Source organism: Bos grunniens, chromosome 3, assembly GCF_055505025.1.
Source record: "Bos grunniens cultivar Pamir isolate PY7600 chromosome 3, Bosgru_T2T1.0, whole genome shotgun sequence".
Taxonomy (NCBI): domain Eukaryota; kingdom Metazoa; phylum Chordata; class Mammalia; order Artiodactyla; family Bovidae; genus Bos; species Bos grunniens.
In genome coordinates, this window is record NC_141167.1 from 116,057,363 (window position 1) to 116,085,111 (window position 27,749).

General features: G+C 35.8%; 1 protein-coding gene across 4 annotated transcripts in view; it reads left to right on the forward strand.

Moving 5' to 3' along the window:
* The first annotated feature begins 65 nt into the window (after positions 1-65).
* Positions 66-27,749, forward strand: part of NUF2 (NUF2 component of NDC80 kinetochore complex) — a 42,635-nt gene continuing 14,951 nt past the window's right edge. The window contains exons 1-12 of one of the 4 annotated variants that reach the window (XM_086393840.1): positions 66-455; positions 4,076-4,210; positions 6,086-6,160; positions 7,112-7,188; positions 7,696-7,757; positions 17,179-17,276; positions 18,433-18,506; positions 20,719-20,815; positions 21,928-21,990; positions 24,293-24,430; positions 26,401-26,541; positions 27,459-27,634. In XM_086393840.1, the coding sequence (XP_086249966.1) occupies positions 4,088-4,210; positions 6,086-6,160; positions 7,112-7,188; positions 7,696-7,757; positions 17,179-17,276; positions 18,433-18,506; positions 20,719-20,815; positions 21,928-21,990; positions 24,293-24,430; positions 26,401-26,541; positions 27,459-27,634 (1,124 nt within the window). In that variant the 5' untranslated portion in view covers positions 66-455; positions 4,076-4,087. The remainder of the gene's footprint in view (positions 456-4,075; positions 4,211-6,085; positions 6,161-7,111; positions 7,189-7,695; positions 7,758-17,178; positions 17,277-18,432; positions 18,507-20,718; positions 20,816-21,927; positions 21,991-24,292; positions 24,431-26,400; positions 26,542-27,458; positions 27,635-27,749) is intronic. The other 3 variants (XM_086393841.1, XM_086393839.1, XM_086393837.1) reach the window with 3 other exon arrangements.

Here is a 27,749-nt window from a genome sequence, read left to right on the forward strand (position 1 = left end):
CCCAGCCGGTACCCGGCGCGATCGGAGCGCAGGAAGTGGGCGGGGCGGAACGGGGAGGGACTTCCAGGAGGAGGCGGCTGGTTTGAAAATTGACAACGGTCGATGTTTGCTGACTTTTGATTTCGCGTGTAGCTGCTCCACGGACTCGCCGCCGTCCTGTGGGCGGCTGCTGCGGTAGGTGAGAGCAAAAAGTCACGCGTGGACGGAGTCCGGGAGACAGTGTGTGCTCTCTCGCTCTGGAGCCACGGGCCTGACAGTGTTTTCGTTACACGCGTCGCTGGGGAGGAGGCTGCAGAAGCCCGCCTTTGGGTGGTGCGGGTGAGCGCATAGGTCGTTTTGGTTAGATTTTAGTCCCCAAAACAATCTGAACTAATTTCCTACGAAACGACTGTCTGCCGTCTGGGACAGCAAAGATTACTCGAGAAGAAACTTGAGGTGCAGCTGGTCAGTTGAAGGTTGTATTTCTATGTTTTTAACCGATTTATTTAGAAGATAATGGGGTTCCAGATGCTGTCATAAATCTCCGTTACTCAAACATCGCTTAACCAAAGTCAAAACCAAAAATCGAAAGGCTAATATATCATGTTGTTTTTGTTGTTCAGTTGCCAGGTCGTGTTCTTTGCGATCCACTGGACCAAGCTGTGGTGTGATATTAGAAATATCATGCTTAATCCAAAAGTCAGAGGAAGAGGGCGGTGTATATATAGCGCTTTTCGTGCATGGCACGATCATTTTTCCCTGAATAACTTAAGGAAACTTAATTTTTTGAGGTTGGGACTCTTTTCTCTTTGTTTAGCAGCGGTTCCCTGGGGTTTTGATTTCCACGATCTAGTTTATTTTAGAAAAATGAACCTACTGTGCGCTGGTTGTGGTGTTGCAGATAATGGGACACCGAGAGGTGATTAGCAGTAAATGGCCTGCTACTTTACATAATAGGTCATTTATATATTTTATCTCGGAGAGGCAGTGGCACCCCACTCCAGTACTCTTGCCTGGAAAATCCCATGGATGGAGGAGCCTGGAAGGCTGCAGTCCATGGGGTTGCTGAGGGTCGGACATGACTGAGCGACTTCACTTTTCACTTTCATGCATTGGAGAGGGAAATGGCAACCCACTCCAGTGTTCTTGCCTGGAGAATCCCAGGGACGGGGGAGCCTGGTGGGCTGCCGTCTACGGGGACGCACAGAGTCGGACACGACTGAAGTGACTTAGCATACTTTATCTTACCAGAGAGCTCAAACTGGATTGGAAGGCCTCTCCACCTATCTTTTTCTCTCCCTCTCCTCCTTGTTCCATTCTCCCTCCTTCTCTCCACACACTCGTGAGTAAATTGGAACTGAAATTGTACTATCAAAGAAAGATAGAAGTTAGATAGGAGAGGTGGTTTCAAAGGGAAACATTGGAAGTTTGGGAAATGTCCTGGAGGAGACTAACTTGTAACAGAAAATTGATTAGGTTATTAAATTGTGGAAGTTTTTCAAAGCCAAGCAGAAACATTTGAATTTGATGGGATGGGTAGAGCAAGTAATTATTTTTGTAAAGATGTTACCTGATGCATTTGTTGTTCTATGCAGATTAACCTGATAGCAAAGTGCTCAAGACTTTAGAAGGGAGAGATGTGTGATAATAATTATGAAGATATTGTATTTTGCACCTCTTTCTCTATTGGAATAATCTCTGATCCAGATATATTAATAGTTTGTTTTGGAAAAATGACTTTTTCTGCAGTCTTTGGGCAATGATTTTTAAATCTATGACTTAGATGAAAATACAGAATGCATATTAATGGTAAAAGGGACATATAACATGTGAGGTATCAGAATCTGGATACAAAAAGATTCTGACAGTAAGAGTTGGACTGTGAATAAAGCTGAGTGCCGAAGAATTGATGCTTTTGAACTGTGGTGTTGGAGAAGACTCTTGAGAGTCCCTTGGACTGCAAGGAGATCCAACCAGTCCATCCTAAAGGAGATCAGTCCTGGGTGTTCATTGGAAGGACTGATGGTGAGGCTGAAACTCCAATACTTTGGCCACTTCATGCAAAGGGTTGACTCATTGGAAAAGACCCTGATGCTGGGAGGGATTGGGGGCAGGAGGAGAAAGGGAGGACAGAGGATGAGATGGTTGGATGACATCACTGACTTGATGCACATGAGTTTGGGTGATCTCCCGGAGTTGGTGATGGACAGGGAGGCCTGGCATGCTGCAATTCATGGGATTGCAAAGAGTCGGACATGACTGAGCAACTGAACTGAACTGAACTGATCTGATAGAAGGAAAGTCTGGAATTATGAAATTCAATAATAGGAAATGCAAATTATGAAATTCAATAGTATGAAATAGGAATAATGGGAAATTCAATCATAGGAAATACAAATCCTTAAGGTTCAAATAATCAGTTATGTAAAAAGAGCATGGAGAAGTCCTGGCTTGTGGACTACAAAGTCATGTAAGAAGTCGTGGAGAAGTGGGCTACGTTGAAAAAGTTCTGGGACTTAGAGTCAGACGCACACATACACACATATGTTTGTCAGTAAGTGTTATAGTAGCATTAGATCAGCAGTGACTGTTGCCAACTATATTGATATTCCACTGTAATCAGACCATATCTGGAGTATTATGTTCAGTTTGAGCATTACATTTTAAGAAGACACTCATGAAATAGTTTTAGAGGAAAGTGAGCAGAATGATAGTTTCTAAAACAGTCATAAATGGAGTGGCTATTCTTAAACTATACTTACTTTAGATCAGAGAGGACTAAATAGAGAGATATGATAGCTTTCTTCACATTTTTGAAAGTGAAGTCATGTGACCAAGGATTAATAAATTCTATTTAGTTGTAGTGACAGGAAGTAGGACCAGAAGATGAGTTATAACAAACAGATTTCTGTATAGTATTAGAAAGAGTTATCTGATTATTAGAGCCATACTAAGGTGGACAAAAAGTTGCTTTGAGAGTGAATTCTGTGATGTTTTAAATTTTTAAGCAGAACTGGGAAGTTATTTGTCAATCACCTTTCAGGGTGTTTAGCAGCATGCTGGGGTTGCTACCCACTAGATTCCAGTAGCATCCTCAGTCTAGTGCTGACAACCAAAACTGTCTCCAAAACTGTGAGAGCAACTGCTCTAGGAGGACACAGGTGTGAATATTTCACTATTGAAGGACATTGTAGGGAGTGGTTTTTTTGTTATTTTGTTTTTCAAGTTCTCACTCTGGTGATTGGAAATCCTGCCAGTTACAGCTATTCATGGGCTTCCCTGGTGGCTCAGATGGTAAAGAATCTACCTGCAGTGCAGGTGACCTGTGTTCAATCCCTGGGTCAGGAAGATCCCCTGGAGAAGGGAATGGCAAGCCACTTCAGTATTCTTGCCTGGAGAATTCCATGGTCAGAGGAGCCTGGTGGACTACAATCCATGGTGTTGCAAAGAGTGATGATGACATGACTGATGACTTTTACTCACTTACAGCTATTCTATTCGTACTCTGTTTTTTTCTCTCTGGTCCTGCTTACATCTTAAACCTTATTAATCATCTCACTGTGTGTCATTAAATAGAATGTCAAATCAGAGTACAGTACAGCTTATTATTTATTTACCCTATGTTGCTGTTGTTTGTGTATAGATGCTGCTGATAGTCCTACCTATATATTTTACTTTGAAGATTAATTCTCAGGATCTTATTGAACTCTGCCTCCCAAACTTTAAAAAAACAAACAAACAAAAAAAAACCCCAAAAACATAGTTTCTTATCTGTGTGTTCAACCTAAGTCCTCTTTCCCATGAAAAAGAAAACAGTATTAGTTAAATTAGAAAATGACTGTGTTGCTTTAGAATAAAAGCTGTTTTAGAATATATATGTGTGTGTGTGTGTGTGTGGTGTGTGTGTGCATGTGTTTATATTTGTTTTTAATGTCACCTTACTAGGATGTGTGACGGTTTGATGATAGCACCACCATGCATACAGCTCAACCCTGACTTGTTAATTTTGTCCTTACATTTGTCATCTTCCAGTTGGTGAGAACTGCTGGTTGTGCCATGTTTCTGACCTTTGTTTTTAATTCCTTCAAACCAACAGGGGACTCCCAAGATGGAAACTTTGTCTTTTCCCAGATATAATGCAGCTGAAGTTGTGGTTCATATTCGAAACAAAATCTTAACAGGAGCCGATGGTAAAAACCTCTCCAAGAATGATCTTTCTCCAAATCCCAAGGTAAAACGTGGTTCTTTTTGCATGTGGTTAGTATACAGGCCACATGAGGTCTGTAATGTGTGGGGAAAGGCATGTATATCACTGTTTGATATAGGCTAGTAACTTTAATCCAGAGAAAATCTCTCAACTGGAGTTATTTTAAAATAACACTGTTTTTATGTGGGGCAACTTCTGCATTCCCATTAGGAATTCAAGTCTTTAATGCAGTTGTTTTCTTCCAAAAAAAGCTTATAAACCATAGATGTATTACAGTATATTAAATTTTTTATTATGGACAGGGAGGCCTGGCGTGCTGCGATTCATGGGGTCGCAAAGAGTCGGACACGACTGAGCGACTGAACTGAACTGAACTGAAAATTTTTATTATTGGAGTAGTGGTCTGAGGGTATCATTTATTGGTAAAGCTTGAAGGAACTTACTCCAGGTGGTTTCCAATCACAAAAAGTGCTTAGAAGCAATCTTCTTGGGAAGCTTACAGATTAATTTTCTTGCATTATGCTCCAACGGGGAATTGACTTGTTTTGACAGGTAGTGTTTTTTTTATGTCTTTAGTTGTTAAATGCAAAAATGAACTATTCATGTGTCACAGAAAATCCCAAAGTCTCCTTCCATTTTCCTGTGTTCATCTTGAAGTGATAACATAATAAAACCTGGTTTAATGATGTAGAACTTAAACTTTTTGATCTTGATGACTCTGTAATCCTTTAAAATGGAAGGAATAATCTCAGAATAAACAAACTTGTTTGTATATGGATGAGAAAAGGTTCTATAGGCCAGTATTTGGGAATTGCTGATTTAGAAGATGAAAGTTAAAAATCCCATACTATCCTATTAAATGTATACCTCCTGAATCATAGTAGTCCCTTAAACAACTAAACATCTTAATTAACATCTGAGGCATCAACCAAGGTTTCCCATGTTCTTTTTAAAAACAAAACAATAACCCGGTGTACGAGACAGCAAAAGAGACACTGATGTATAGAACAGTCTTTTGGACTCTGTGGGAGAGGGAGAGGGTGGGAAGATTTGGGAGAATGGCATTGAAACATGTAAAATATCATGTAAGAAACAAGTTGCCAGTCCAGGTTCGATGCACGATACTGGATGCTTGGGGCTAGTGCACTGGGACGACCCAGAGGGATGGTATGAGGACGGAGGAGGGAGGAGGGTTCAGGATGGGGAACACATGTATACCTGTGATGGATTCATTTTGATATTTGGCAAAACTAATACAATTATGTAAAATTTAAAAATAAAATAAAATTAGAAACAAAACAAAACAAAACAAAAAACACCCTCATTATTTTTGTCGTATGTTTGATGACATGTTTTGAAAGACTAACCTATTCTTCCATTCCCTAATGTGGATAGATTGCCTGGATTGGATTTGAATATTCTTGTTATCATTCTGTGTATTAGCCTAAACAACTGATCTTATTGACCAGCACATATGACTTAGCACATATGAGCAAACTGATGAGTATATAAGGTGTTTTAAAATATGTAAAAATTAAGGATGAGATGTATGGAGAGAGTAACATGGAAACTTACAATACCATATGTAAAATAGATAGCCAGCGGGAATTTGCTGTGTGACTCAGGGAACTCAAACAGGAGCTCTAACGATCTAGAGGGGTAGGACGGGGAGGGGGGTTCAGGAGGGAGGGCACACGGGCGTACCTATGGCTGATTCTTGTTGATGTTTGACAGAAAACAGCAAAATTCTATAAAGCAATTATCCTTCAATTAAAAAATAAAGTGGCAAAAAAAAAAATATTTCAAGGGAGACGGAGTAATGTTGTCACTGTTTGTACCCGTTAACTACAGTAATGGTGATGGTACAGCAGAGTGTTAAAAGGCATTTTTCTGTTACAGCCTGAAGTCTTGCATATGATCTACATGAGAGCTTTACAGATTGTATATGGGATCCGACTGGAGCATTTTTACATGGTGAGTTTAAGATGAAGCAAAAATGTGTTCTTTTGCTGCATTTCTCCTGCTCACATTGAGTATTGGTTTTCAGGATAGGAAGTTCTTCACTTTATTTTTAGCAAAATCAAAGGCTTATTTAAAGTTAATGTCATTTACAAAGGAATCTTAGGTGTAGTTACGATTTATATTGGTAGCTTTACTAAAATGAAAACTATTACTGAAGACCTAGATAACACAAGTTATTGACTCCCTGCAGTTATTCACAGATTTACAGGCTTGTCTTCAGAGACTACAATAAGAAATAACAAAGTCTTCACAGATACTGTTCTCTTCTCAGGAAGGACTTCCAAATTAGAAAAATGCACTGAGATTGAAAAAACAGTTGAAATAAAGCAGTTGAGCTTTAAGCAAATTAGGTATTTCTAGTAGGAATATTATTTTTCTTAATCTTTCTTTACTATTATTGTTAAATCATCAGGGCATCAACTGAAGATGTACAAAAAAGCAATATCTGTAGAATCTCAATATATATTGTTTGAAAATCTAAGGGTTTGTTGTTTATTTGCTATGAAACCTTATTAAGGCTTAGTTTCTTTGTCTATAAAATAAGGTTAGTACTCTGTCCTACTGTTGTTATAAAAATTAAGAAGGAATATATGTTAAGAATATATTTATAATTTAGCAGAGTACCTGATATTTAGCAAATGCTAACCATTACCCCTTTATTTTTTCATTCATTTAAACAGTCTTTATTGAGCACTCACTATGAACTGAGCATTATTAAAATTAGTGACATGTCTAGTTTTGTGCCAGGATCTGCATTGCTTGTTTAAATTAATGATAGTAAGCAGCAGCAGCAAGTTAATATATTTTGATTTTAATCTGTGATTAAACTTTCTTGAGGTTGAAAATTTTTCTCATTTTGTCTGATCAATTTGTAACTTGGATTTTGTGATGCATTACGTTTAGATGCCAGTGAACTCTGAAGTCATGTATCCACATATAATGGAAGGCTTCTTACCAGTCAGCAATTTGTTTATCCATTTGTAAGTAGAGAGTCATTATTTTCTTAGTCCACATTCATATTTATATTACATTTGGCTTTCTTAAAGACATGATTTTCTTTGGAAAGGAATTTCTACCATTTTTCTCTCTACTCCCTCCCATAAACATTCAAAATTGTACATTTCCAGCAAATACAGCTAACTGCCCCCACTTCAGTTCTTTCAGTTGATGTATTAAGATACTGTGAGTCTAAAAGTATTAGTTTTGCATCTTAGAGAGTCCTAGTACTTCCAAGAGTGTGTGTTGTTTATTAGACTCTATAACTATACCTTCGTATTATACAGAAAATATATACTTTTTCTGTAATATACAGAAAAAGTAGGTTTCAGTGCTATATGATTATGTATTGTAGTAGACTTCTGACTCTGTCCTTTGACATTGAGAAATATATCCAGAAATCTTTCTGATAAAAAGAAGTTTATCCTGTTTGACTTAGTATGTAATTCAAAAGATGCTTTTCAATATACTTGCTCCACTTTATCTTCAAGGGACTCATTTCTGCCCATCTGTCGGGTGAATGACTTTGAGATTGCTGATATTCTATATCCAAGTAAGTGAAAATTAAAACAATTTCTAATGTTTGGCCTTAATCTAACATTTTACCTTTCTATCAATAATGTGAAAATAGAAAGACTTAAAGGAACTTGGATTTAGAAAGTGTGTCTTGATTCTCAAGGATGAACTTTTTAATATCCCATTATTGGACATTTTTCCTTTATAAAGTCACAGAAAAGCTGTTTTTTTGGTTAATTTTTCTTAACTCCTTACATTTGAAAATGTTCTGTAAATTTGAGATTATGAATGCAAACAATATGCAAGCTGTGGTGTTGCATAATGAATTAATCATACCAGTTTTATCAAATATCATAATTACTTTTTACCTTGAAGAAAACACCAAAAGGTGATAATGATAAACACTGATAATCATGATAATCATTATATTATATTAAAATGTAAAGTTCTCCTAATTTTGTGTCTCTTAATTTATTTGACTCTTTAGCATTTACAAATCAAGTTATTTTATGTTTCAAGATATTAGGTGTACTATATAAAAATTTATTTTTTATCCCATTTTGGATCTCTTTTTTTGTTGTTTATTGGCATATAAATTATAGAAAATAAAAATTCACTAATTTTAAATGCATAACTGAATAAATCTTAGCAAATGTATATAGTAATATAACCAGCACCACAGTCATGACCCCTCAAAGTTCCCTTATATCCCTTTGCAGTTAGGTTTCTTTGGTCATGCACTTAACCTGCAAGCACTAATCTACTTTTTATCACTATAATATTTTGACTTTTCAGAACCTCATGTAATTGAAATCATATAGACTATAGTCTTTTGTGTCTGGCTTCTTTAATTTAGCATAGTGCTTTTGAGATTTGTCCACGTTATTGCATTTATTAGTACTTTGTCCTTTTATTTTAGAGTAGCAGTCTATCATAAGTATACAGTTTATTTATCCATTGTCCAGTTGGTAAGACATTTGAATTGCTTCCAGTTTTGGCTGTTGTGTATAAAGTTGCTGTGAACATTAGTGTACAAATCTGTGTATGCACATATTTTCATTTCTATGGATAAAGGTTGCTGTTGTTGTTCAGTTGCTCAGTCTTGTCTGACTCTTTGTGACCTCATGGACTACAACACACTAGGCTTCCCCGTCCTTCACCATCTCCCAGAGCTTGCTCAAACTCATGTCCATGGAGTCAGTGATGCCATCCAACCATCTCGTCCTCTGTCGTCCCCTTTTCTTCCTGCTTTCAATCTTTCCCAGCATTGGGGTCTTTTCTAATGAATCGACTTATCACATCAGGTGGCCAAAGTATTGGAGCTTCAGCTTCAGCAGCAGTCCTTCCAATGAATAGTTAGGACTGATTTTCTTTAGGATGCACTGCTTTGATCTCCTTGCAGTCCAAGGGACTCTCAAGAGTCTACTCCAACACCACAAATCAGAAGCATCAATTCTTCGGCATTCAGCCTTCTTTATGGTCCATCTCTCACATCCATACATGACTACTGGGAAGACCATAGCTTTGACTATATATATCTTTGTTGTCAAAGTGTTTTCTCTAATTTTTAATATGCTGTCTAGGTTGGTCATAACTTTTCTTCCAAGGAGCAAGTGTCTTTTAATTTTGTGGCTACAGTCACCATCTCCAGTGATTTTGGAGCCCAAGAAAATAAAGCCTGTCACTGTTTCCATTCTTTCCCCATCGTTTGCCATGAAGCTATGGGACTGGATGTAATGATCTTGGGTTTTTGAATGTTGAGTTTTAAGCCAGCTTTTCACTCTCCTCTTTCACCTTCATCAAGAAACTCTTTAGTTCCTCTTCACTTTCTGCCATAAGAGTGGTGTCATCTGCATATCTGAGGTTATTGATATTTCTCCTGGCAATCTTCATTCCAGCTTGTGCTTCATCCAGCTCGGCATTTCACATGATGTACTCTGCATATAAGTTAAATAAGCAGGGTGACAATATACAGCCTTGACGTACTCCATTTCCTATTTGGAATCAGTCTGTTGTTCCATGTTCAGTTCTAACTGTTGCTTCCTGACCTGCATACAGATTTCTCAAGAGGCAGGTCAGGTGGTCTGGTATTCCCATCTCTTTCAGAATTTTCCACAGTTTATTGTGATCCACACAGTCAAAGGCTTTGGCATAGTCAATAAAGCAGAAATACATGTTTTTCTAGAACTCTCTTGCTTTTCCCATGATTCAGCGGATGTTGGGAATTTGATCTCTGGTTCCTCTGCCTTTTCTAAAACCAGCTTGAGCATCTGGAAGTTCACGATTCACGTATTGCTAAAGCCTGGCTTGGAGAATTTTGAGCATTACTTTACTAGTGTGTGAGATGAGTGCAATTGTGTGGTAGTTTGAGCATTCTTTGGCATTGCCTTTCTTTGGGATTGGAATGAAAACTGACCTTTTCCAGTCCTGTGGGCACTGCTGAGTTTTCCAAATTTGCTGGCATATTGAGTGCAGCACTTTCACAGCATCATCTTTCAGGATTTGGAATGGCTCAACTGGAATTCCATCACCTCCACTAGCTTTGTTCGTAGTGATGCTTCCTAAGGTCCACTTGACTTCGCATTCCAGGATGTCTGGCTCTAGGTGAGTGATCACACCATCGTGATTATCTGGGTCATGAAGATCTTTTTTGTATAGTTCTTCCATGTATTCTTGTCACCTCTTCTTAATATCTTCTGCTTCTGTTAGATCCATACCATTTCTGTCCTTTATCGAGCCCATCTTTGCATGAAATGTTCCCTTGGTATCTCCAATTTTCTTGAAGAGATCTCTAATCTTTCCCATTCTGTTGTTTTCCTCTATTTCTTTGCATTGATTACTGAGGAAGGCTTTCTTATCTCTCCTTGCTATTCTTTGGAACTCTGTATTCAGACAGGATAAATACTAAAAGTAGAAATGCTGGTTTACACAGTAAGCACATGCTTAACCTTTTAGGAAACTCCAAACTGTTCTTCTAAGTGGCTGTATCGTTATGCTCTAGTGCATTGCCGTTGGCAGTATGTGATAGTTTCAATTCCTCTACATCCTTCTTGTACTCGATACTGTAGGTTTTTAATTTGACATGCTAAAGGCTGTCTCTGGGTTTCCCAGGTGGCACAGTAGTAAAGAATCCACCTGCTAATGCAGGAGACACAAGTACATGGGTTTGAGTCCTGGGTCAGGGAAGATCACGTGGAGTAGGAAATGACAACCTACTCCAGTATTCTTGCCTGGAAAATTCCATGGACAAAGAAGCATGGTGGGCTACAGTACAGGGATCACAAAATGTGGGACATGACTGAGCCCACATGCACGCAAAGATTGTCTAGTTATATTTCATGGTTTCAATTCACATCTCCCTCATGGCTAGATAATAATGAGCAAACTTTCATATGCTTATTTGCTGTCCATATATCTTTGGTGAAGTATCTATTTGAATTAGTTAGCTACTTTTAAAAAATTGAATTGTTTGTCGTATGATTGAGTTGGAAGATTTCTTCAGTATTTTGGAAACAAGTAGTTTATCAGATACGTGTTATACAGATTTTTCCCTTGGTCTGTTACTTGCTTTTTCAGTTTCATAACCATGTCTTTTCAAAAGCAAGATGTATTTCAGTTTTGAATATTCTAACTGATATTTTTTCTTTTGTCATTCATAAAACTATTTTTTGCATTTTATCAGAAAATCTTGGCCTCAAGGATTTATTTGGCTAAATTTTACTCCTTTATTTTGCTGTAAGTGTATTATAGTTTCAGCCTTTATTATTTAATGCCTAAATTTTTGAATATCATGTGAGGCAAAGGGCAAGGTTCATTTTTTTCCTTTATGCATATGATTCTCAAAGTATTCTAGCGTCACTCACTGAAAAGTTTATCCTTTTGCCGTTGAACTACCCTGGCACTTTTGTCAAAAGTAATTGATTCTGCACATCTATTAGGATGGCAGAAATCTAAAACACTGACAATACCAAATGCTGCTGAGGAAGGATATGGAACAACAGGAACTTTCATTTATCACTTGTGGGAATGCAGCCTTGGAACACGGTTGTCAGTTTCTTACAAAGCTAAGTGTATTCTTACTGTATGATCTAATAGTCACTTGTCTTGGTATTTATCCAAACATCTAGAAAGCTCATGTCCACACAAAAACCTGCTAACATCTTTTTGCAGCTTTATTCATAATTGTCAAAACCTAGAAGCAAGCAAGACATCCTTCAGTAGGTGAATGGTGAAATAGTACATCAAGCCAGGGGAATAGTACTTAGTGCTATAAAGAAATGAGTTATGAAGCAATAAAAAGACATCAGGAATCTCAGATGCGTATCACTAAGTATAAGAAGTCAGTCTGCAAATGCTATTTGCAGTACTATTACAATTATGACAATCTGAAAAAGGCAAAAACTATGAAGATAGTAAAAAGATCATTGTTTGCCAGGGACTGTGGGGGGAGAAAGAATAGATAGCCAGGGCAGAGAGGATTTTTTACAGCAGTGAAACTATCCTGTATCATACTGTAGTTATACAGTGTTATATTTGTGTCCAAACCTTTGTCATATATATGGAATTTAGAAAGAAGATAACGATAACCCTGTATGTGAGACAGCAAAAGAGACACAGATGGATAGAATAGTCTTTTCGACTCTGGGAGAGGGCATGGGTGGGATGATATGGGAGAATGGCATTAAAACATGTATAATATCATATGTGAAACAGATCGCCAGTCCAGGTTCGATGCATGAGACATGGTGCTCAGGGCTGGTGCACTGGGATGACCCTGAGGGATGGGATGGGGAGGAAGGTGGGAGGGGGGTTCAGGATGGGGAACACATGTACACCTGTGGTAGATTCATGTCAATGTATGGCAAAGCCAATACAATATTGTAAAGTAAAAATAAATAAATAAATAAAAAGGCCTATACCTTTGTCAAAATCCATAGAATGTACAGACTTATACGTACATTCCAAGAGTGAATTCTGATGTAAACTATGAACTTTGACTAATAATGACATGTCAGTGTAGGTTCATCTTTTGTCACAAATGTATCACTCAGGTGGGGGATGTTGATAGTGGAGTAGGCTATATCAGGACGTGGAATACATGGAAACTCTACTTTCTGCTTAACTTTTCTGTGAACCTAAAGCGTGCTAAAGATTCTGCATTACAGTATACTAACGCATATATATGGAATTTAGAAAGATGGTAACAATAACCCTGTGTACGAGACTGCAAAAGAGACACCGATGTGTAGATAAGTCTTATGGACTCTGTGGGAGAGGGAGAGGGTGGGGAGATTTGGGATAATAGCATTGAAACATGTATAATATCATGTATGAAACGAGTCACCAGTCCAGGTTCGATGCACGGTACTGGATGCTTGGGGCTGGTGCGCTGCGACGACCCAGAGGGAGGGTAGGGGAGGGAGGAGGGAGGAGGGTTCAGGATGGGGAATGCGGGTATACCTGTGGCGGATTCATTTTGATATTTGGCAAAACTAATACAATATTGTAAAGTTTAAAAATAAAATAAAATTTAAAACCTGTTTAAAAAAAAAAAGATTCTGCATTAAAAAGTCAGTTAATATATATATTTCTGGCTGCATTCTTTGCTCCGTTGATCTCTATGTCTGTTTCTGCACTAACCATACTGTCTTGATTACTTTAGCCTTTATAGTAAGTCTGGAAATCAGGCAGTGTTTAAGTTCTCCAACATTGTTCTCTATTTCATAATTGTTTTAGTTATTCTGGACTTTTGTATTTTCATATAAATTTTAGAGTTAGCCGGTCACTTTTATGCTCCTCTACCCTCCATAATCTCCTAGAATTTTGACTGAGATTACTTTGAATGTATAGTTCATTTGGTGGATAATTGAGACAACTTGATAATATTAGGTCTTGTAATCCAAGTGTATTTACCTCCATTTATTTAGGTTGTCTTTAATTTTTCATGACTATGTTTTATTATTTTCAGAGTACAGGTCATACACATTTTGTTAAATTTATCTGTAAGTGATGTATATTTCTTTCAGTTTAAATTTTGAATTGATTGGTCATTACTAGTGTAGAGAGACAATTGATTTTTATATGTTGACCTTATTTCTAATAGATTTTTATAATAGATTCCTAGGGTTTTCTACACTGGCAGTCCAGTTATTTGAGAACAAAGACAGTTTTACATCTTGCCAATCTAGATGTATTTTACCTATTATTCTTTCCTTCTGCAGTGGCTAGGACTTCTAGCATAATGTTGAATAAAATGTTGAGAGTATGCATCATTGTGTTATTCCTGTTCTTCAGGGGAAAGCATTTAGGCTTTTATCAGGAAGTGTGTTAGTTATAGGATTTTCTTAGATGGCCTTTATCAGGGTAAGTAACTTCTCTTTGCATTTTGTATCATGAGTGGGTGTTCACTTTTGTTAAATTTCTGCTCTGCATCTAATGAGAAAATCATGTGAGTTCTCTTCTTCAGTCTAGTGGATTACATTGTTTGATTTTTTAATGTTAAGACAACTTTGTATTCAGGATGAACCCCATTTGCTTATGATATAGTGTTTTTTAACATATTGCTGAATTTGATTTGTTAATATTTTGTTGTGTTTTTGTGATCATGTTCATGAGAGCTATTGGTCTGTATTTTTTTTGTAATGCCACTGCAGTGACAAATTTGGGTATCAAGATTTTGCTGGCCTTTCAGGATGAGTTTATAGAGATTCCCTCTTTCATTTCCAGAAATAGTTATGTAAAACTTGTATTCTTTCTTTCTTAAATGTTCGATAGAATTCACCAGTGAATTCAACTGGGATTGGAGTTTTCTCTGTGAATTATTAATTTTTTTTTTTAATAAATAAAGGATTATGCTGGTTATTTCCAGAGCTACTAAATGAGCTTCTGTAGGTTACCTTTTTCTGAGAGTTTATCTATTTACTTTAAATGGGCAGATTTATTAACATAACATTGCTCATATTTTTCCTGTACCATTGAACAGTCTTAGGGGTCGGCAGTGATGTCCCTCTCTCATTTTGACATTAATAATTTGTTTCGTCATTCATTCACTTTTCCCTGATCAATCTGGCTAGAGGTTTATCAATTTTGCTGATCTTTTGAAAGAACCAGCTTTTTGTCTCACTAATTTTTGGGTATTTTATTTCTGTGTTTTGTTTTATTGGTTCTTGCGCTCATTGTTATTCCTTCTTTTTTCATGCTTACTTTGGGTTTTCTTTTCTTTCTTTTTTCCTCCAGCCTTTTAAAGATAGAAGCTGAGGCCATCAATTGAGACCTTTCTTCTTTCCTAACATAGATGTTTAGTGCTATAAATTTCCCTCTAGCTTTGCTTTAGCTGCATCCCATGAGCTTATTATAGATGTTTGAGTGATAGTTTCAATTCCTCTACATTTCTTTGGACTTGACACACACACACATGCATTTGTGATTATAAATTTAATTTTGTCTTCAACAGAGTAGTCCTGTGACACTCTGGCTTCGGGAATTGAGGCCACATCCCTTCTGAGATATCTTTTCTTTTTTGAAGTTATTTCAGGATTATCATTGGTCAAAGATCAATTTTTATCTAAATGCCTAATTTTGATAGTTCTTAGATCAAATGTATAGTTTAAAATAAAAATCCTTATGGCAATGGGTCCAAGATTTAGAGTTCTCAAAGGAGATTATTTCCTCACAGAGACAATGCAGAAACACTACAAACTTTGTCATTTCCCTGCATTTTTCCCCCTTAATCTACCATTTCACTAAGGATGTAGCCTTCCTAGAGTCCCACATCTTTTAGGGACCTCAGCTCCATTTCCCTGTGTCATGTGAGTCCAAGGTGTGATCAGCTGTTTCTTCATGAAAGTTAATAATCCAGACTAACTGCTTACTGAGCCTGGAGTTATTCTCTCTTGATTCTCATGTCTGGCTGTTTTTAATAAGACTTTCTCTTTATCACAAGTTTGCAGCCATTTGATTATCATGTGCCTTTGAAGATTTTATTTTTGTCCCCCTTCCTTAGATATGTTTATAGTTCCTTGGATATGTTTATGTGTATGTGTTAGTCACTCAGTCATGTCCAACTCTCTGTGACATCATAGACTGTGGCCCTCCAGGCTCCTCTGTCCATGGAATTCTCCTGGCAAGAACAGTGGAGTCGCTTGCTATTTCCTCCTCCAGGGGATCTTCCTGACCCTCGGATTGAACCCACATCTCCTGCATTGCAGGCAGATTCTTTACCATCTGAGCCACCAGGGAAGCCTGGATATGTTTATAGTTTCTGTCAAATTTGGAAAATATTTAGCTATTCTATAAAAGTTTTTTCTACTGTTCCTTTTTGTAGGACTCTAATTACACATTTATTATGCTGCTTGATATTGTCCTTAAGTTCCTAAATACGCTATTCATCTTTTTCTCTCTGGCTTTCATTTTAGATAGCTTTTATTGCTATGTTTTCAGTTTCACTAATCCTTTCATCTGTAGATATAATCTGCCCTTAATCCTATCTATTGTATTTTTCATCTCAGGTATTTTATTTTTCAACTGTAAAAGTTTTATTTGGGTCTCTCTCCTTTCTGTCCTTATAATGCTATTGCTTTTCTGAACCTTCCTGAACAAACAGAATGTATTTGTAGACCATATTCATGAAGACTGAGTCAAGAAGATAGAGTTTTTATATATTCTAGCTTCCTTGGCCTCTTTAAACTTTAAAAATCCTAATTTTTTGTTCTCTCCAAACTCTAAATTCTGTTTTCATGTCTCAGCAATACCCAAGAGTTCTGTTTGTGATCTCCCCCAGGATATAGCCTAAAAATTCACTCAAGTGGTAGGCTAGTGCATTAGCAGGATTCAACTCATTTACCTTTCTTGGAAATTGCTATTGTATATTACTTATAGTTCAGTGTCTACACTGAGAAGGCAATGGCACCCTATTCCAGTACTCTTGCCTGGAAAATCCCATGGACGGAGGAGTCTGGTAGGTTGCAGTCCATGGGGTCTCGAAGAGTTGGACACGACTGAGCGACTTCACTCTCGCTTTTCACTTTCACGCATTGGAGAAGGAAATGCCAACCCACTCCAGTGTTCTTGCCTGGAGAATCCCAGGGATGGTGGAGCCTCGTGGGCTGCCGTCTATGGGGTCGCACAGAGTCGGACATGACTGAAGCGACTTAGCAGCAGCAGCAGTGTCTACAGCTTGTTATTTTATACTTTTTATCTGCTTTTCTGGTTGTTTAGGATGGGATAGTATATCTGGTCTCTGTTCTCTCATGGCCAAAAATGCTTTTTGTTTTTTGGGGTTTTTTTTAATTTAGATAATTGGGATCATTAAGTTAGAGCAGATATTCTGTACTTTGGTTAATTAGCATACAAATACTTTTGTTCTGTATACTATAAGCAGAATATATGGTGGGAGAAAATAAATTTTCACTTTTCTTGTTTCAAAGATTTATTTAAGGAGGCTTGCTTTCTATTTTTAGAGGCAAAACGGACAACTCGGTTTTTAAGTGGCATTATCAACTTTATTCACTTCCGAGAAGCATGCCGTGAGACATATATGGAATTTCTTTGGCAATATGTAAGATTCAAATGTATTTTGGGGATCATATACCAGTTCAGTAACATCATTTATACACCAATAGTATGTCTTGAAGTGATTGATACAGATAACTAATTTTTTATGGCCATTAGAATCAAATTTACATATTATATTTGTATGAAATTTCAAATTTAGTGAGTTTATCTCAGAATGAGATTTTCTTTTATATTTGGTATCATTAGGGAGAGGCTGGGTTTTTTATTTAAATTTTGTACCAGGGACTCCTTTTCCTTTATTAGGAAATGGAGGGGAAGACAGTAGTGATAATCAAATTCTTTTTCTTTAGAGTTTAATAGATCGTGTACTGTTCTTTAAATAATTGAGAAATTTGAAGTTTATATTTGCTTTCTAAATAATGGCCTAATTAGGTGTTTTGTTCTGTTCATCTGTTTGCTCAGCATTGCATTATAAGAGTCAAATAAATCACTTTAAACTCCTTTCACCAACAATTTAGAGAATTTGGAAAGATTTTGGGTCATCTGTGTGATTTGTTCCCATCTGCCCTCAGTTTGGGGTACCATACTTTTAGAAAAGCACTTGGGTAACACCAGAGAATTAGTACTTAGACAAGTGAGCTACATAGATAAATATTTCCTTATACAAATCATGATCAGCCTATACCACCTAAACATCAAATACTTTCCAAAGCATACAGATGTGTGTGCCAACACATACTAACACACAATTTTGCTTGGCTAATTTCTCATTTTTTTTAAGATATGGCTCAGAGTTCTATCATTTCTGTGAACCCTCTGTGATACTCCTTCCCAGACATTACCCAAGTTGGGTTGAATGTCATTATATTCAGTCCTATGACAAGTTGTATATATTTATTTTTCTGACTCGTTAAAGAGACTGAACTATGTAAGTCCAGGGACTAAAAGTTAGTCTTCTTGGGAGTTATTCCTGGTACCTAGCACCATGATTAACTGTGTTAATAAGAACTCAACATTTGTATGTTGAATAAGTAAAGAAATTTCTAACTCATTTGTTATAGGTGCCTAATTCTTTCTTAAATTTCTTAATTCTCATGGTGAAAGTTGTAGAGTGTGCAAGTACTGGTGGATATTTTTTAAACACATCACTGATTATGTTGAAAAATGTTGATATTAAATTGTTAAAATTGCTTTAATAGAAATCTTCTGTGGACAAAATGCAGCAGTTAAATACTGCACACCAGGAGGCATTAATGAAATTGGAGAGACTTGAGTAAGTAGGAAATTTACAAATAAAATGCAATTTCAAAATGCAAAATGAAGGTAGAGTATTTTACAATCTACAGTCTACTTCATCTCTTTTATCTTCCTTACTAAATAGAGTGTTTAATTAAGTTGACCTTTTTTGAAGAAGAAAAACTAGTGTGTGCTTCCTTTAACTCTTAAGATACACATAGTGTATTCTTTTATTTCTTTTCTTGTTGTTAGTGCATTAGCCAGACATGTTTAGAGCCATTAACCAACTCTCCTAAATTATATCTAGTGGTATTTATCTTATGTGTAAGCAGTAACTGACAGGATTCTCTTTCTTCCTTCAGATCAGTTAATTCTTTAAAATTTTTATTCCTTCAACAGAGGTTTATTGTTTAGTTTGTTTTATTTTGACTTAAAGGTCAGATAGGAGAAGAAATCATTCAAGGGTTATAATTCTTGGCTTTATATATATTGATTTTGAACAAAAGAATTTTTTTATCCCTTCTAATATGTTGATGTTTTGGGTTTTTCTGTTTCAGTTAAAAACTTTGTTTTTAGCCTGCTCTGGCATAAATTGCCTTTAGAGACAGCCCATTTCCTTCTCCAGGGGATCTTCCCGACCCAGGGATTGAACCCGGCTCTCCCGCATTGTAGCAGATGCTTTACCGTCCGGGCCACCAGGGAAGTTAGAGACAGCAGTAAACTGAAAAGACTGGGAGTAGGAGGCCAATAATAAAATTTAAGATGGCAGATTTGTACAGTGTTCAAATATCAACAACCTCAGATATCCAGATAATATGACTATAATGGCAGAAAGTAAAGAAGAACTAAAGAGCCTGTTGACAAGGGTGAAAGAGGAGAGTGAAAAAGCTGGCTTAAAACTCAACATTTAAAACGTTATGGCATCTGACCCCATCACTTGATTTCAAATAGAAGAGGAAAAGTGGGAGCAATGACAGACTTTATTTTCTTGGGCTCCAAAATCACTGTGGATGGTGACTGCATCCATGAAATTAAAAGATGTTTGTTCCTTAGAAGGAAAGCTATGACAAACTAGACAGAGTATTAAAAAGCAAAGACATCACTTTGCCGAGAAATGTTTGTAAAGTCAAAGCTGTGTTTTTTCCAGTAGTCATGTATGAATGTGAGAGTTGGGCCATAAAGAAGGCTGAGCACCGAAGAATTGATGCTTTCAAATTATGGTGCTAGAGAAGACTCTTGAGAGTTCCTTGGACTGCAAAGAGATCAAACAAGTCAAGGAAATCAACCCCAAATATTCATTGGAATGACTGAAGCTGAAGTTCCAACACTTTGGTCACATGATGCAAAGAGTCAATTCATGGAAGACTGATGCTCAGAAAGATTGAAGCAAAAGGAGAAGGGGATGGTAGGGAATGAGATGGCTAGCATCACGGACTCAATGGACGTGAATTTGAGCAAACTCCAAGAGACAGTAGAGAACAGAGGAGCCTGGCTTTCTACAGTCCAGGGGCTCCCAAAGAGTTGGACATGACTTAATGACTGAACAACAACAAAATTTATGATAAACCAAGTCAAAAGAGAAATGGCAAACTGGAAGTGAAATTTGCAACATTTGCAGCAAAGCGTTTCAATCTCTAATAATGCCCATGTAGTATTCCTAAAATACAAAGAACTACAAACTGATGGGAAAATATAATTTTAAAAATGGGCAAGGAATTTACAGAGGATTAAGTGCAAATACTAATTAAAAATATGTAAAAATCATTAAACTCAATAGCAGTCAAGGAAATGAAAATTAAAGTAACAATTTTATACCACATATCACATATCAAAAACTAAAGTTGAGAGCATTCATATGGAAGAGACTAGAACATGTGAAAGTGCTCTTAGGAAGGATTTGTGGAGCAAAACAAATGGATGATACAGTAGAGAGATGTGAGGAAGTGAGAGCCACAGAAAGATGGACTCAGCACTAAAATTAGGAGTGGAGTTAGGGTAGATGTGTATGCAGATGAGTCCATACATAGATTGGTGGCAGAAATTTAGAGTTCATCTGATTTTTATTTTTGCTGGATCACAGAGTCCAGGTCATGGATTTTAAATTATTGTCATGTGGAAGGATGAGAATTCAGAAACATGAAAGCAGATAGTTTTTTTTCACTTAAGTTGTTGAAGAGCAGAGACCTTTTTTGGACTTTCTAGGTTAAGAACTTGATACATCTTATTTTAACTTACTTTGCTGTGTTCAGTTCTGTTCCAGTTGAAGAGCAGGCAGAGTTCAAGCAGCTTTCAGATGATATTCAGGAGCTGCAGCAATCGCTGAATCAAGAGTTTCGTCAAAAAACGGTATCTAAGCAGGGTACCCAAACCTGGTGCCCGGGTATCCAGCCTGGAGGGATGGGGTGGAGACGGAAATGAGGGGGTTTGGGATGGAGGGGCACACGTATACCTATGGCCGATTCAGACTGGTATATGGCAGAAACCATCACAATATTGTACAGTAATTATCCTCCAATTAAATAAATAATAATAATAATATATCTTTTATATATATTTACGTATATAAAAAATAATAAAATAAAAACGGTGTCTATTGTTAGACATCTTAAATCTTTTTCAAAAGTTTTTTGTATATGTGATATGGAGGGGCCAACAGCACATTACTTTCAGTTACTAAACAAATAGGATATATTGTTCACCTTACAATGAATATATATTTCTGTTGTCCAGGTCAACAGAATTTTAAGTATTGATGGTGTCAAGGGTATATGCTATCTTGTTGACTAGAATTAAGATTTTTTTCTGTATCTAATCCTGATGTTTGTAAATTGTGCACCGAGGCACCCTGGGTGCTACAGCAAGCCCTCAAGGGTGCTTCAGGATATTTTAAATTTTAAAGGAAAACAACATTCAGCATCTGTCATACACTGCTTGAATATCTAGCTCAAGGCGGTTCACAGTTTCAACAAGAACTCGTGTTACCTTCCTTTCATATCTTTTGAACCTGGGTTTTTGGCTTTTGCCATAATAAAAAGCAAGTGCTGTGTGAATATTATCATGCAATAGGAAATGAGAATTGCCTGTGACCCATGGTTCTAAGATGTGTACAGTACTCAGTTTTACAGTATACCATACCCATCCAATTTGGAAGTAGTTGTAGCTGTTTAAGAATAAAATAAAAATAGTATTTTTCTTTCAATTTGCATGTATTACTTTTTCAAGGGGCTACTAAGTTGTTAGGACATAAATACTCAGTTATTTGAATTTAATGACCCAATAAAGGATCTGTTAGGGGTTTATTATGGCCTTAGGGTCATAATGAACAGAGAAAGTTTGAGAATTATCTGGTCTGATCTGTTTAATTCCTCTACTTTCTGACTTCTGTTTTGTGAAAAAGCATTGACTAAATTTAAATCTGTTTCAATCACTGTAAAATAGTTGTTTGCTTTTTTCCCTAGATAGTGCTGCAAGAGGGAAATTCACAAAAGAAATCAGATATTTCAGAGAAAACCAAGCGTTTGGTAAGCATCTTTTCATTTAACTAGCATTTAAGGTTTGAATCTTGTGTGTAGGAGTATTTTAACTGTGCATTATTATTAAATGTTTCTCTCTTTCTTCCCTTTAAGTGAAGCTAATTTAACTTTTTCCAATAGAATAGATGACTATTGTTTTAAAAAATACAGAAACACAGAAATGCATGACAAAAGTAAAAATCACCTGCAAATTCACCAATCAGATACATGTCACAGATTACATTTCTCTAAGCAAATATACATATATATTTGTAATTTTACATAAATGATATTATACTCTATGTGACTCAAACCTGCTTTTTTTCACTTTATAGTATAAATAGTTATCATATCTATATAGATCTCCATTATTTTAATAACTGCACCTTAATGTCGATCCTGTGTCCTATTGATAGACATTCACATTGCTTCTAACTTTTTTGCTATTGAACAATAGCATACGTGTGCTACACACCTATACATGTACATGTATATTTGCCCACTAGGCTGCTTTTTATCTTAGTAGATTCCTAAATGTAGGGTTTTGGGGCTAAAGAGAATTACACTTAAATTTAGCCCATGTTGCCAAACTGACTTCTAAAAAGATATCAGTATAGAATATGAGAGTATTCCTTTCTCTGCATTGTTGTCAAAATTGGATATTTTTATGTTTTTTTTTTTCCTTTTTAATCTGTGTCATTCTTATAGAGGAATAAATGTCTCATCTTCATTTTGATTTTTTTGATTTTCAGTGATTTAGACCACCTATTCAGAGGTTTGTTGTTATTTCTTACTTTGTGAATTACCTGTTTATGTTCCTTTTTAATTTCACTTTTTTTTAAACCTCCATGAGTTACGGGTTTTAACTCCATTTGTCTTTCAAATTCATCATGTTTTCTTATTAGAAGGTTCATGTTTTTATGTAGTAAAATCGATAGACATAGCCTTTTACATTTGGGTTTAATTCTATGTATAGAAAGGCCTATCTCATTCCTCAGTTTTTTAATCCCATATTTTCTCATTGTACTTTTATGATTTCCCTATTATTTTGATATTTATATTTTATAACTATCTGAAACTTACTTTAGTATAATATATTCCTTATTTTTCTATCACTCTTTTTATTGCCAGATGTTTTTATCGAGTAGTATTGACTATGGTTCAATTTTATTCATTTCTCTGTCCCATTTAAATCGATATTAAAATCACTTTGTAGTTATATATAATATCAAATTTTAGAATTTTTGTGAAGGGACTAAAAGTGATAAAGAGTCAGTGCTAATATGAGGAAAATGATCTTTAATTTCATAGAGTATTAAAAGAGTAGATAACATGGTATGCTAAATTCTAATAATAAAATAACAAATATATTGTTTCAAACATTCAGTTTTGGCTTCTGAGTTAGTTGATGAAAAAGTGAGAACTTTAAAAAAATTTTTTAGTTAATAATTTAGACAAATTATACAAGTAATACAGTAATACATTCCTGTTGTAAGTATATATATATATATATATATAGAGAGAGAGAGAGAGAGAGAGAGAGAGAGATGAAAGACCCTCTCCTCTCAGCCAGCCTTACCAGTCCTTTTTCTGTGCTATTACGTGCACATGTATAGATGCATATACATACTTGTTGCTATTTTGTTCTGTTTTCATAGGACTGAATTTGTGTTATGTAAGAGAGTTCTCAGAGACCCTTCATTCAGTTCCCCAGATAGTCTGAAATTCAGAAGGAAATTTGTTTTAGTTCAATAGCCATATACTGAGTACCTTCTCAGTGCTCTTACTTTATTTGGGCTGTGGGAGAGCAAAAATAACTGTTCACAACCCCAGGTTGCTCAGTTAATTCAGAAACACATATTAAATGCATAATTATAATTATCACATACATGATGATACTGTTTATAGAAAGAATACAGAGTAGGTAGGAACAGGATTTTCAGAGGTTAATGGAAATTCATTTGCAGTACAGGAATCGGATGGCAGTATTCCGAGATCAGAGAGAGATCGCTTGTAATTGTCCAGACATAAGGCAGACTGGAATTACCAGATTGTAGGGTATAGTAGGAAGCTGGTGGAAGATGACACTGGACTGGAGGGTAAGAGCTACATGATGTTGTACAAGGGAGCCTGATCTCTGGCCTGTAGACAGATGTGAGCCATCAAGCAGGAATGTGATATGGTCAGAATTTAATATGTTGTTCTGACTACAACAAAAATAGAGCCATTTTCTTTTTTCTTTTCCATTATTATAGTGGCAAATCACTAGTTTTATTATTATATCTAATATATTTAAACGTTTTTTCAACAGAATGAACTAAAATTGTCAGTGGTTTCTTTGAAAGAAATACAAGAGAATTTGAAAACAAAAATTGTGGATTCTCCAGAGAAAGTTAAGAATTATAAAGAAAAAATGAAAGATACAGTCCAGAAGCTTAAAAATTCCAGAGTGAGTTTTCTTTTTATTTTAATGCTTTTCTGTCCCTCTTTTATTTTTTAACAACTCTTGTTTAATCATGTGTTAATTTTCTAATTTCCAAATTATCTATACATCTCTCCCTCTTAGACTTTTTGCCCTTGTCTCTAAGTTTTAGCTCTTCTCTAAAGTGGATATAAGAAAAGAAGTATAATTTCAAGACATTTTTTTAAATTATGCAACAAATTTTTTTTTGCCCTGGGTGATCAAAAACAGAAGTGATTTGTCCTCATAAGACTTAGTCACTATATCTTAAGGGAGAATGGTGATAATTTTATAATCAGTTATATAATTTTAAGTTATATACTATGAAAAAGTATAGGATATGCATGTATGGAGGCAGGAAGTATATGGGAATTCTGTACCTTCTGCTTAATTTTGCAGTGTACCTAAAACTGCTCTAAAAACAGTGTTGTTGTTTTTTTTAAGTACCAAAAAGAGAAACAAATAAATAAAAAATAGCATAGGGTGCTTCAATAAAAGCATAATGAGAGTACTCTAGTTTAGTATTGTGAAAGTTAGAGGTAAAAATGGGAAGGAAGTAGAAATTTATGCTTACATCTGAAGGATGAACAGAGGTTATCTTAGTAAATTTATACTCTGAAGAGCATTCAAGGCAAAGGGAACAGCATGTGCCAACTATATGAGGTAGTAGTAGAGAGGAAGTTATATTCAAGGAAGAAAGTATGATGTATAAGAAGGAAAATGGTATGAGATGATGATAGACAAATAGGCCACGGGCAGGTTTTTCAGGATGCTAGATTTTCACAAGAGCAGGAGTGTACCGTTGGCTAATTTATGAGTTGGGGATGTTGGAACATGGTATGATTTATGTTTAAAAAAGACAATGAGCTACAGTGGGAGGTAGATGTAGGAGGGGAGAGAAGTGGGTAGACAATTTAGAATCCTTTATGAGGAAAGGTTTTAAAACTATTAATTGAAAAAAAGTTTCTGGTTTATTTCTGAATTTGTTATTTAAGTCATTTCTGATAATTGAGAATTATCACATGAGAACAGACAAAGATTAATAGAACAGTAGTGAGAGCCCAGAAATAGATCTGAGTATTTGAGGTCTATTTATTTAATAAGCAATTTTGGTTCAATTGGCTGTTCATCTAGAAGAAAAGCAAGTTGGGTCTGTACCTTGTACCATTTACAAAGATAAATTCTAATTGGATTGAAAATTTAACAGTTTTAGGTGAACATTAATATTATCTTGGATAGAATTTTTAAATTAAAATTGAAAATCCAAAAGCTGCAGAAAAAAGTAGACCTGTGAAACATATATATAATGCATATGATAGGTAAAGGGATTATTATATCCATGATATGCAAAGATACAAAAGAGTATTTACAAATTAGTAGGAAAAAGACAGCTTAATGGAAAAATGAGCAGTGCTATGATTAAGCATTTCACTGAAGACAAAATCCAGCTGGTTAATGAAGTGGGAAGAAGGGTTAGACTCGGAAAGAAGCCTTTGTATTATTGCAGTGCTTGTGGTAAACATGTGCTCATTTCCTAATTTTAGAAGAATTAATCTTTTTGAAATAATTACTTGTAGTAATAGTTATACAGATGAATAGGAAGATTGTAATTGGTAATATAATTGCACAGGAGTAGTTGGGAGTAGTTTGAGTATTAGCAGAAATGAACTCTTTTAAGATCATTACGAATAACCTTTGGAAGGTACTTCAATGAGTGGTTTAGTAAAATTATGGTATGTTTTCTTTGTTCAAGGGTATTTAACAATTAGGAAGCCTAATTATATGTGCTTAGACACGTGTCAGTAATAGTGCTTTGTTACTGACCTAGAAACTTAATTGTTCTTTGCTCTTAAGCTTTCAGTATTAAGTACAGAAATTAAGAGCAAACGAATTGACATTACTGCAGTTTCATAAAGGAGAATGTCAAACTGGTTTCTGTATTTTTTTTTCTTTCAAAGCAAGAAGTAATGGAAAAATATGAAATCTATCGAGACTCTGTTGACTGCCTGCCTTCATGTCAACTGGAAGTACAGTTATATCAAAAGAAAATACAGGACCTTGCAGATAATAGAGAAAAATTAACCACTATCTTAAAGGAGGTTTGTACTGTGTGGAATTTTTAAGTCTTTTTATTATATAATAGTTTACTATAGTCCCTCAGGTTTGCTTTTACAGAAAGTTGCTATTTTCTTACCGAAAAGCAGGATCATCCTACAGTATAATAGATGTGGCAATGTATGCTCAGGAATAAAACACTATTCTTTTTAAACATATCAGTAATAGACCCATCGTTACCTTCAGATGAAATGAATAATAAATTAATTAACATAGCGTATTGCCATGTATATTTTGGGGAAAAGTCATGGAATTTTAAACTCGTTCTGACAGTTGGAAATGATCTTCTAGTCAGTAAGAATAAAGTCCCAACTTAGTGCCTAACACTGTAGCTAGGATATATAAAGAGATTTAAGGTTCATGATACAGACCCTGCCCTGAGCGACGATGGACCACTAACGCCAACATGTTTAAAGTTTCTCAGGCTAGAAACTTGAAAATCCTTTTCACTTCATCATCCCAATCCAAACTGTCCCCAGGATCACTAACATAGACTTTGATGAAAGATTTCTCTTTTGAGGGAAGAAGGCGCTGGAAGGTGAGATTGTCTGGGATATTCTTTCCCAATTGCATACTTCCCCTTTCTCCCATCAAGAGTCAGCAAAAAAAAAAAAAAAGAAAGAGATTGAGATCTACTGCTTTGAATTGTTTCTGGGGTCTACCCTTTCCTCTTTCTTCCTGCTCCTTTAATTCAGACCCTCGCCTCCTGAAACCTAGCCTGTTGGCTGATCTTGATATGTTCCTCTGTTCTGGCCCTTGCTGATAAAATGACGTGATAAACACACTTCTCTAGTTTTATCACATTTTGAAATTGTATTTTCAGTTTCATCCTCGAAGACAGTCGTTTGTTTGTAAATTCTAATTTGTTGTATTGACTTTAAATTCATCTCATAAAATATAGAGCCTGAACTTGGAGGACCAAATTGAGAGTGATGAGTCAGAATTGAAGAAATTGAAGACTGAGGAAAATTCCTTTAAAAGACTGATGATTGCAAAGAAGGAAAAACTTGCCACAGCACAGTTCAGAATAAATAAGAAGCATGAGGATGTCAAGCAGTACAAACGCACAGTGATTGAGTATGAACTTATTTTCAATTTAATGTATTAGAAAGTAATTAGAAAAGCCTAATTCATTTTATTTTCCTTAAGATTCCAAACCTTCTCTAATTTCAAAAAGGTATTCCATGTTTGG